Source organism: Rhinolophus sinicus, linkage group LG07 (genome assembly GCF_036562045.2).
Source record: "Rhinolophus sinicus isolate RSC01 linkage group LG07, ASM3656204v1, whole genome shotgun sequence".
NCBI lineage: Eukaryota > Metazoa > Chordata > Mammalia > Chiroptera > Rhinolophidae > Rhinolophus > Rhinolophus sinicus.
Window position 1 is genome coordinate 87400739 of NC_133757.1, and position 11719 is coordinate 87412457.

Here is an 11719-nt window from a genome sequence, read left to right on the forward strand (position 1 = left end):
ATGCGAAGAGACCACACTATCCATCCTGCCAATGCTGCTGCCCATTCCCTGCCCTCTAGCTCATTTTGTAAAAAGATGGATAGCTTCCCAAAGCACCTCGTGGAGATTGTCATATGATTTTCCTTTCGTTCCATCGATGCAAAGTTATCCTTTAATTCTGTGAAAAAATGGCTTTTTCACACATCTATGCACACACAGTCACACACACATATGAAACATTGGCAGCAGGTACTTTTAATTTGCTGGAAAATATTTCTAAGAAGTCAAACAGCTCCAGCCCAATGAGTGCGCCCTCTGATTGGCTACCCAGACCAGTTGAGGGACCTGATTGGTCCCTGATCCTAAGGACCGATAAGAAGGCTATAAAACCCCTGGGTGCAGCTCTTGGGCCCCCAGTTTGCAAAAGCAAGAGGTGCAAGAAGCAGCGACTGCAGCAGCATAAGCAGCAGCAGTAGCAACAGCAGCAACAGTGTCAGCCAGAGCAGCAGCAGCAGCAGCAGCAAATCCTCAGCAAATCCTCACCTAGGCTTTCAGTGTATCCAGATCCACATCTTCCCTCAAGCCGGGAGAGGGAAAGAGAAAAGGGGGGAGGAAACAGAAAACCCCGACAACTTAGCGGAAACTTCTCAGAGAATGCTCCAAAACTCAGCCGTGCTCCTGGTGCTGGTGATCAGTGCTTCTGCGACCCATGAGGCGGAGCAGAATGATTCTGTGAGCCCCAGGAAACCCCGGGTGGCAGCTCAGAACTCAGGTAAGCGGCAAACCCAGGACCGGTTTCTCCCCCCAAAGAGCTGTCCTCATTTGCCTCTCGCTTTTGCAACTGTGTCTGTGACGGCTGATCTTGATAATAAATGTGCTTCATGCCTGATGGCAATAAACTGCCAGTGTAATCCAATAGCCTTAGGAAGGGGAGCTCCTTTGTTTAATAAATTGCACGCAACTAACGAAGACGCTGGGCGCTCTGCTGAGGGTATTTCATTGCATAAGCCTAGCCTGATTGCCTGAAATCTGGCACGTACCCTCTTGGGGGGGAGGGGCGGGGAGAAGGCTTGAATGTTGGCATGCTTCAAAGCGCTCTCTATACTTTCTAGAAGCTGAAGCTTGATCGTAAGGTGAGACATTATTTGGCTGATGCCGTCCCTCTTCCTTCACCCTTAAGACTTGACTTCCCCACCCCTTCAGAGAACACACCGAAAGCACCCTCTGCAGACTGATTTACGGAACCATAGCCCTCAAGTCTCACAAATCCAGGACAGATTCAGAGAAAACCCTACACATCCCACCCCCACCACTGCTCCTTCTCTTCCATCCAGCTTTCTCTCCGGCTCCATTCAGTCGCCCAATGCAGCCCGTGGCTAGAGAGCCCCTTGAAAAGGAGTATTTGTGAAACGTAGCAGCTGTTTCTGCAAGGGGAAGGTCTCACTCCAGTCCTGACTCCTGGAGCAGTTAATTGTGTATAAGCTTAGCCTCTAAAGGAAAAGAATCCTGAGGAAGCCAGCACTGACACCTCTGCCTTTTGACTTTGCTTGTCCCCTTTGCTCCTCTCCCATTGCTGCCCTGGCTCCCCCAACTGTCAGCAAAGATGGGATCGCAGGTGTCCAAATGCTGCAGACCATGCTTCCCTCGGAAGAGTAGGTCCCTGCCAAGAGAAGGGCTTTGCTTCACTTCCTTTGGTACTTAGTTGCTATAGAGATGCAGTGATTCACAATTCGAGCTTGCCTAAAACAATAGCAACCCTAATGCATATTAAAACTGCTTAAAGCAAAGTTATAATTTGAACCCGTGGAAATATATAATTAGGGAAATGACTTGTAACATCCCAGAGGCTGCGGGTGGTGGGAGGGGGAGGGGAAGCCTAACCGAACCAGGCTTTTGATCTCAGAGGAGAATCCTATGGTATGAAGGCCGAAGCAGATCATTTCTTGCTGAGCTGCCTGCCAGGACACCCCCCGTCTGTAGGAGAGAAATTATTTTATGGGAGATCTTATCCAGAACGTAGAAAGCCTCATGCAAGTTCTTTGCGTTTTTCTTCCAGTCTTGCACAAGGGGTGTCTTGGCCTTATTATTCCACACCTGTGTTTCTCTTTTTTTAAATAAAAAAAAAAAATGGCTTTTAATATGAGAGAGATTATGCATACCTCTAAGCACTGTCCTATGGTGGGGGGTTGGGGTGAAACATGAACGGATCAGATTCCTTTCTGCCAATATGAAGGTAAGTTAAAAGCCCTAATTCGGAAGGGACTCCTGGCAAATACTTCTCTGCCATTTAGACTAAAATTCCATCCTTATTACTCTGGAGTGCATTTTCAGGAGCCAAATGGACTCCTTCACCTTTCCACCTCCTAAACCTGACCACCAGCCACTGCTTTTGCTATCCCATGCTTTCAGGCTCTAAGTGACGCCCTTTGGCTCTGCAGAGCTGCTTCAAGCACTGTGCATTCCAAGGACTCCAATCTTACTCTCCAGCCCCCCAAACTGTGTGGTAATGGTGAGACCAAGAGCCTGTATCTCAGAGGAGAAATGCATTCTCTCTGATCCATGTGCTCTGGCTCTTATAAGCCAAAGGGATCTGCCCGTCCCCTCGCTTTCTCTACTCCCCTCTGAATGGGTCTATTTACTGACCCCATCACAGACTTCTAGGTTAAGTTCTTCTGACCCCATGTCCTTGAATTTTGCCACCACACCTTGATCCTTTGGAACCAACTATCTGACCTAGATTGGATGGACTTGTCTCTTTCAGCTGAAGTGGTTCGCTGCCTCAACAGTGCTCTGCAGGTTGGCTGTGGGGCTTTTGCATGCCTGGAAAACTCCACCTGTGACACAGATGGGATGTACGACATCTGTAAATCCTTCTTGTACAGCGCTGCTAAATTTGACACTCAGGTAATAAGACCTTGACCCTGACTCCCACTGGCTGCTTGTCTTTAATGTTGTGTTAGACTATCATCGTTCTGAGGAACCAGTCTTGTAGGGAACCAGCTCTCCTCATCATCCCCATTCTAAATTCTCATCTCCAATGTTTGTACACGTACACACACACACACATACACTTTTGGCCTGGAAATAGATTCTGTATAAGATACTCCTCACCCACTCGAAGGTAAAATTGTAACATGCTGCTGACAGAGGCTGTCTTGTAAGGGAGGAGTGATGAGCAGAAAATCTTTGCCTCTTCAAGGAGAAATAAAAATGTTCTTCTAGCAAAGAAGTTACTCTCACTGTTATGACCTAGCCTACTAGCTTGTGGTTTGAGTTATCAAAATCGCAATCCCAAGAACACAAAGCCACATTTTGACTATTTTTAAGCTGCAGGGTGGTTGATTAAGGTTCACCTCTTTTTTCTTTTGTCCCATTTCATTTCTGTGGAGCTTGGTTCTTACGGTAATCTTAGGGAGTAGGGACATTTTTTATCCCGGCCACAGCATACAATTTTCTCATTGCAAGGATATGCAGATGGCCATGATACAGTGCCAAGAGGCCCCTTAAGTTCCACACATTGTATGCCCTGTCCTCTCTTGTCAGCTTGAACTGAAGCTTTTCCTCCTACCCCCTTCCTTGGCAGGGAAAAGCATTTGTCAAAGAGAGCTTGAAGTGCATCGCCAATGGGGTCACCGCCAAGGTCTTCCTCGCCATTCGGCGGTGCTCCACTTTCCAGAGGATGATTGCCGAAGTGCAGGAAGAGTGCTACAGCAAGCTGAATGTGTGCAGCATCGCCAAGCGGAACCCCGAAGCCATCACAGAAGTCGTCCAGCTCCCCAATCACTTCTCCAACAGGTACGAAACAAGTCCACTTTTTTGCAATTAGGGTGGAGTGAGGAGTGGTTGGCTGACAGAGCCAGACACAGAAAGGGGGCAAAATTGCCACAGTCATGCTCTTATTTTAGCTTGCAGTCTTCCCAGCTTTTGTAGGGAAAATGTTTGTGATTGGTTGTGACAGCTTCAGCAGGCTGGGATTTTTTTTTTCGTTCCCCCACTGTTACAGGAAAAGTCTCCCCAAGCAGCTAATAGAAAGCTTCACTTGCAGCATCCCCGGGTGCATTTTCATTGTCACTGTCTTGCCATAAGCCTGAAGGGAATTGTGAAGTCTATGGAAACAAGCTTTTGAGACATCAAATTTAGCAGAATGACTATGCACAATACAACAGGCCGTTATAAAAACCCTGATCAAAGGTTATAGAGCAGTCTTTTAAATCTGCATGGATTTTGAGACAGCCCCAAGCCCAATCAGATATTTCACTAGGTAGCCCAGAGCAAGCCATCTCACTTCACTGGGACTCACATTTCCTTTGCAAAAAGTGAAATGGCTAGACTAGAAGATGCCCATATTCTCTTCCAGGCCAATGTTATCCCATTCCTCTACTCCTAGATTTCCTGGAATGAGGTTCTGGTGACAGCCCAGATCACATTCTCATCTTAGTAATCTAATGCCACCCAAAGCCATTGAGCTGGTAATATCTGAGCATCATGCCTTATTGTGCCCCTGACTCAAGGTCTTCACCAGCCAGGAGTGGATACCTAACACATGAGAGGGCTGACTTCCTTGTTCAATGACCTAGAAAGGTTCCCAGCAAGACCTGGGCTTCCCCATCTGTGACCAAGTTAAGAGAGGTGCTGATGGGGCTGGCATGGAGGTATGACCAAGGCAACGCAGACTTCAGCCTTCTGTGACACCCCACAGGCTAAAACTTGACTCTCAATCCTTAAATGCTGCGATTCGTTGACTCTCCAGCCAAAGCTGGACATATTCACAAAGATCAGTCCTATTCATGTTACTCTGACCACCTGGGAGCTAATGCAGACTTGCCTGATTAATTTCCTAACCAGATGCAGCCACCCTTCTTCAGAGAGTGGCTACAGCCTTGTCCTTCTGAGGTTTCCCAGTGATTCAGGCAGGTACATAAAGGCAACTGGGAAACGGGAAAAGTAGCTCCTCCTTAGAGAAAGGTTAAGACCCCTGACATTAAAATTTTGTAAAAGTTCTGATTCACTCTTAACTGTAGGTCTGTCTTCAGAACCTGGTGTCAATTTATGAACATCATTTGTTCGGTCCTTGGAAGCCACTTTGTCATATGTCCTAACTGATTTACTCAGAACAGGAAAATCAAATCCAGCATTTATCTCAAATGGCCTATCCCTTTATATTGACCTTGGTCTTAACATTTTCCTAGGAAGATTCTTAGTACATCTGGCGAGAAAAAGAACCTGGCTAATTGTTGGAGACCCTTTACCACAAGGAAGAGAAATAAAGAATTCTTAGTCTGACAGGGGCTAGGACAAAGGATGTATTAGTGTGGTAGCTGGAGGGCAAAGGGTATGTTAGTTAAGCAATTATTATAAGTTTAGACCTTTAAGGAGCCTGTCACAATTCATGATCTGTAATATGGCATGTAACCAACCAATTTTGAGGCAATACTCATCATCTCTCTATTTCAACTGAGGCAGCATCTTCCATTATGAAGAGAGATGTCTTATGGAAAGGATGACAGATTCTGGACTCGGTGAGCCTAACTGTGTAAGAAGAGACTAGTAATAATTCTAATCAGGCCATTATTCCTTTTAATAGGTGCCTTCTTCTCACCTCCATAAAATGATCTCAAAGAATCTTGTTATCTCCTTCTTTCATCGTAGGGGAATCACATGTATTAGGAAAGTGGGGGGAAAATGGCCACCCCTTGAAGACCAGAACCTTCCATGCAACTCTTACCTTTCTCCAATTATTTCACTTCAACTAGCTAATATTATTCCTGCTGAGAACTGTAGAGGTTTCCGGTTCCATTCTGGGCTTGATTTGCTCTATTTAAGCTCCTCATTCTCCTGAAACATCCTGCTTTCCCAGCCTCTGTCCCACCATAGATTCACGCTAACTTGTGCCAATTGGCACAGAATTGTGAAAGGAAGTAGTTACAGGTTCATTCCACCTTCCTGTGACTTATCTAGCCTGAGATTTGGGCCTGGGAGAATCCAAAAGACTGGACCAGGAGCCAGGACAGGGAAGTTTTCCATGAGAGAAATGCACTTAGAAGTGGCAGGATAGCTGGAGTGTTCCCCTGGCTGAATTTGCAAACTAATCTTTCAATCATGAGGGAAGGAGGCAAAATTGATCCGGCAGGCTGGACAGTTATGGGGCTTGGGAAGGAATCTGACCAACCCAGATCCAGAATGGGAAAACTGACAAAACTTCCAGCTCTCTAGGGCATGGATAGGGAACAGGAAACAGAAGAATAATATTGATCAAGGGAAACAAAGGACTATTTATAAACCCTCACACAGTATGTTCCTAGGCAGTATGTGTGTATTTGGGTAAGCATGGCTGAAACAGTAGCTATGGAGAATATCTGATCTTATTCTTTTCCAAGGAAAAAAAAGGCAGTAATGGAATTTCCAAACTGGGAAAGAAGAAAGATGCTTTATAAGGTCCTTCCAGGCTGGGGGATCAAAACGCTTAGTTCACCAAGTCTTTGCAACAGATCCCCACCTTCATAAAGATGAAGACAGAAATCTTAAATCTTAAGGCCCATCGTGTAAAGGATGGGACTTAAGCAGAGCTGCACTATTTTTTTGTTAAATTGAGAAGGGACATATGTATCAAATCCCTACGAACACAGAATGTATAGGTGACCATAGAGGTTATCTAAACTAACTGCCGCATTTTACTGATTAAAGAACAAAGGCCCAGAGAGGGTGCGACCTGCTGAAGGTCACACAGTTGGTAAATGACAGAGTTGAGCCTAGAACTCGCATGGCCTCAAGCCAAGCTATTTGATTTCTACTTCAAAAATGGCAGCCAATAAAACCTGCAGGATAATCCAAAAATAAAATACCAACCAAGCAGAATTGAATAAATATGCCCCAGGGTGATCAACAATTAGATTTGTGTAAATCCTCTCCTCAAAGAGAAGGCACATCTTACCAATAGCTATAGGAACATCAAGACTTGGTACCAGATGGTGCTCAATAAATATGTGACAATTGCTAAGTCATCTTTTACTGGAGACCTAATCTCGTAAATAATCTCAGTGACTTATATATAGGAAAAATCTGTCTCATTAACTCACACAATCCCAGAGGTCAATGCCATATTCCATCCCTTAATGGAGATGCACAGAATTAGCTCACTGCTTGCTCTGGCAAATGGTATTGACATCAAGGCAGCCTGTCAGGTTTTCTACTTGGAGGAGCTGCTGATGGAGCCATGAATGTTTTCTATTCCAAGGAGCTCTCTTGGCCTACCCTTGTTGAGTTACCAAAGCTCCATGAGAGAAACTAAGGGTAGGTTTGGGTTTAGTCACTAAGAGCAGGATGGCAAGGTACCAAGAAACACCAAGAACAGATATCCTATCTAGGCTAGAAGAGACAGCCAACAGTAAAGGTGGGAGCCCTCTGGGAAAGAAAGTAGGCCCTCCCTTGGACAGAGTGGGCCAGAGGGACACACCTGGCCTTAAAGAGTTATGGCCAGCTACAGAAGCTGAGTTACCTTACTGGCGTTAGACTTCTTCACCCAGGCAAGAGCTTTCAATGTTGATTTAAGGAAAGACTATCTTCTCCAGCCCATATGGGAGGTCATCTGGTATAAATAGTTCTTTCTAGAGGTGGAAGTGTTAACTTCTAAGTTATAAAGTCCTACTGGAGAGGGGAGGGAGGGTCAAAAACCTTATTCTCTAGGATCTAATCACCCTGTGAACTGGATACAGAGATTCAGGGGACCCATGACCTAGCAGAATCCACAAGTAAAGAGATGCCTGGGGATCGATGTGGGTGTGTAGACTTCTGAAGCCGTTGGTACAAGTAGCTTATTCTCAGTTTTTCCAAAACCATTTTTCTCCCTACTTCCCTATCCAAGCGAGATCTGCTTTGACTCATGTGCTTTATAATTCCAAGGGGTTGGAAAATGTGTTTCTCTGCCAAAGAATCCCAATTTTAACAACAGCTGGATATAAAACCCCCCATCCTCGTGGGAGAGATGGAGCCAAGGCTATGTCTGAGACCCAGACAGGCCACTGGTCTTTCAGTCCCCAAATTCATTCTGCTCACTCACAGAAGGGTGACTGCTTTGCTTCATTACCCACGTTCCACCCTATTTACTGTACATCCTTGAAAGGACCTCTCTGGGGGGTTAAGTTATTCTGGAAAGATGTTTGATCCTGTGCTCTGGGAGGTGAGTTAAAAATAAATAGGTTTCTTTTCACGGATGATCTTATGGCCCTGTCGATCCCCAGGCTCCTCTGAGGAAAGGGTCTCTCCACATAAATACTGCAGAAAACTGTCATCAGGAGAGTCTCTTAATAGTGAACACAGAGATAATGGCTTTTCACAACAGTCACCACCTCAAAATGGAGCAAACGCATCCCAACTCAAATCAGAAAATACCTGAACTGTCCTCCCAAAGAACAGGACAAATAACTTCTATGTATAAATATTAGACAGTTTAATCCTTTCTGAGCCATAACACTTAGCTGCAGTGTTTTGGATGTTTAAAGGATTTGCACCAAACATGAAGGTAGTTCATACAAAACACAAGGGTTTTTTTGTAATCCCACACCTACAGATAATTCTTCTGATGGGAATCATGACTTGTGGGAGAGAATTCTATTTTTAAAGCTTCATTTCCCCTGTGGCCACAAAATAAGTCAACAGTGAATGGGTGATATTCCCCTATGATACTAGCACATGAGGGATACAAAGAATAAGGACACAAATCCTGCCTTCAATAAGTTTAGCGTCTAGTTCAGGAAAACAAAACCATCACTAACCACCGAATGCTGTCCTATGTGATGCTAACCAAATATCTATAAAATGTCCAAAAAAAGGAAGAGGCCAGAAAAAGCTAGAGCAGTGAGAGAAGGCTTCCTGGAATTACTGAGGCATGAACCATTAAAGACCATGAATTGTTCCATGTAATATCCTCATTGCCTGGCATTTGGCCTTCTCACTACACTATATCTTTGGAGTATATTGACCCTGAAGACAGGAGATTCCTTTACAAATAGAAGTTTAGTCAGAATATGTACTCATATGCATGGATACCTACACACACATAGCACCAAGAAAAAGGAAAGTTGCACAGAGGCATCAAAATAACTGCAAATCTATGTGCAATAACTATTATTATAAGTCTCAAGTGTTGGGCTCACGCCATGATATTTGACTAAGTCCCGCTTCTGTTACTAACCCATTGTATGACCTTAGAAAAGTCACCTCACTGTCCCACCTTAGTTTCTCCTCTATAAAATGAGATGCCGAAATAGTCACTAAACGGTCTCTGCAATTTCATCTAGCTCTATGATTCTGTTTCTAGAACTTTTACACATCACTGTCAGCCTACCACCCAAAGTAGATCCCATGAGCTCTAAACACGAAGGCAGACCTGTCTTGCATTGTGTGCTAAATCCTGGAAGCGTGCGTGCTCAAACGAAGAAGACACTGCAGGAAGGCTAGAAGCCAAAGCAACTGTCAGCTGATGAACTCTGGGTTTGCACAGTCTGGCCATTCGGGACCAGTGTTGGCTGGAGGCCCAAAGAAAGCCCGCTCTGGCTTTGTTCTCACTGAATGACTGTCTCACGTGTTCTCTTTCTCAATGCAGATACTATAACAGACTTGTCCGAAGCCTACTGGAATGTGACGGCGACACCGTCAGCACCATCAGAGACAGCCTGATGGAGAAAATTGGGCCCAACATGGCCAGCCTCTTCCACATCCTGCAGACAGATCACTGTGCCCAAACACACCCTCGAGCTGACTTCAACAGGAGGCGCACCAGTGAGCCACAGAAGCTGAAAGTCCTCCTCAGGAACCTCCGAGGTGAGGTGGCCTCTCCCACCCACATGAAACGCACCACACAAGAGAGTGCGTAACCGGGGAGAGGTGTTCACAACCTCACCAAACTAGTATCATTTAAGGGTATTCACCCACCAACTTTGAGTGTACTGTGCCTGGTTTGATTTTTTTTTTTTTTTTAAGTAGTTTCTATCCCCCCCCTTAAAGAAAATTGCATGAAACTAGGCTTCTGTAATCAATAACCCAACATTCCACGATGGCAGTATTCCCACAAACAGAACATGTGTGTCTTTCTGCCTCTCCTCAGGAGAAAGGACCCTCTTTTATCACTTTCCTCTCCCATGTCTTTTCCCAGCTCCCCTCAAAACTACTCTCAAAGATAAAACATTCATGTAATTCCCCAGTCATTGTAATTTGAAGAGCCCTTTAGAATGGTTGCCCCCAGTAGAGTTAGCTGATAAGAAGCAACTTAATTTAAATGCATGTCTTAAATGCTCATAAAGATGTTAAATGGAATTCGTGTTATGAATCTGTGCTGGCCATGGACGAATATGAATGTCATGTTTGAATTCTTGATCTCTCATGAGCCAATGTCTTATGGTCTTGATCCTCCAATGTCTCATTTCCTTTCCAACACATTTACCAAATTGCTCAAGCCTGGCTCTCCAACCAGACTTTGAGCCTGCCTCTTCTTGCATCTAATGAAAAACAAAAAGCTAACATCTTTATGTACTGTAACTGCTCAGAGCTTTAAAAGTTATCTTTAACAATTGTCTTAAAACCAGAGAATCTTAAGGTCTAACTGTGGAATATAAATAGCTGAAAACTAATGTACTGTACATAAATTTCCAGAGGACTCTGCTTAAACAAAGCAGTATATAATAACTTTATTGCATATAGATTTAGTTTTGTAACTTAGCTTTATTTTTCTTTTCCTGGGAATGGAATAACTATCTCACTTCCAGATATCCACATAAATGCTCCTTGTGGCCTTTTTTATAACTAAGGGGGTAGAAGTAGTTTTCGTCAACATCAAAACTTAAGATGGGCCTGTATGAGATAGGAAACACCAACAGGTTTATCTGAAGGACCCCAGGTTACGATTTTAATCTCCCAGCCCACCTCAACCCAGAGGCGACTCTGACTTAGACCTATCCTGAAACAGTTCTGTCACATCCAACTGGAAATGACAGGAACCAAAAAGAGCATCCCTTTGGCTTGTACCACTTAGAGTGTGATAAGGCCGATTACACCTTGGGAAGTGGCAGTTCTTGACTCACCACCTTTCTTTGGTGCCTGGTACACCTGCAAACGGATGATGGGTGGGAGAGTTTCATGAAATCAATCAGGAATGAGTCAATCAGCCTTTGGGCCTTTAGTTCAGGGGACTTGGGGCTGAGGGGGTATAAACAACCCTGGGATGTCCAGCCTTAATAGACTTCTCTTACATTTTTGTCCTGTAGCACGCTGCCTGCCAAAGTAGTCCTGGCAGCTGGGCCATCTCTGTAGGATTGAAAAAAAAAAAAAAGAAAAAAAAAAAAAAAGAATGAGGGAAAAAAGTGCTGGTGGTTTGATCATTTCTGCCGTGATGTTTACAAGATGGCGACCACCAAAGCCAAACGATTAACCTATCTATGAACAACAGTAGTTTCTCAGGGTCACTGTCCTTGAACCCAACAGTCCCTTATGAGCGTCACTGCCCACCAAAGGTCAATGTTGAGAAAGGAGGAGGGAGGAGGGGTAGGACTGTAGGGGCCACTCCAAACTTGCTCAAGTAGAAACTATTGGTGCTTGACTCCCACCAGGCTAAACTCAAGATTTGACCAAATCGAGTGATAGGGATCCTGGTGGGAGGAGGGAGGGCACATCTCCAGAAAAATGAAAAGCAATACAACTTTACCATAAAGCCTTTAAAACCAGTAACGTGCTGCTCAAGGACCAAGAG

At 44.6% G+C, this 11719-nt stretch overlaps 1 protein-coding gene across 1 annotated transcript; it reads left to right on the forward strand.

Moving 5' to 3' along the window:
* Nucleotides 1-400: 400 nt before the first annotated feature.
* STC1 (stanniocalcin 1) lies at nucleotides 401-11321 on the forward strand. Its single transcript, XM_019714825.2, has 4 exons — nucleotides 401-751; nucleotides 2741-2883; nucleotides 3563-3774; nucleotides 9581-11321. Exons 1-4 carry the CDS (start codon nucleotides 634-636, stop codon nucleotides 9849-9851), a joined length of 744 nt encoding a protein of 247 aa, XP_019570384.1. The 5' UTR covers nucleotides 401-633; the 3' UTR covers nucleotides 9852-11321.
* Nucleotides 11322-11719: the final 398 nt, after the last annotated feature.

What these genes read in the sequence shown, in the direction of transcription:
- STC1 (XM_019714825.2), top strand. Translation starts at nt 634, where the DNA reads ATGCTCCAAAACTCAGCCGTGCTCCTGGTGCTGGTGATCAGTGCTTCT. An exon ending in CTGCTAAATTTGACACTCAG is followed by an intron (nt 2,884 to 3,562) that starts GTAATAAGACCT and finishes CTTCCTTGGCAG; the next exon opens with GGAAAAGCATTTGTCAAAGA. An exon ending in CCCAATCACTTCTCCAACAG is followed by an intron (nt 3,775 to 9,580) that starts GTACGAAACAAG and finishes TTCTCAATGCAG; the next exon opens with ATACTATAACAGACTTGTCC.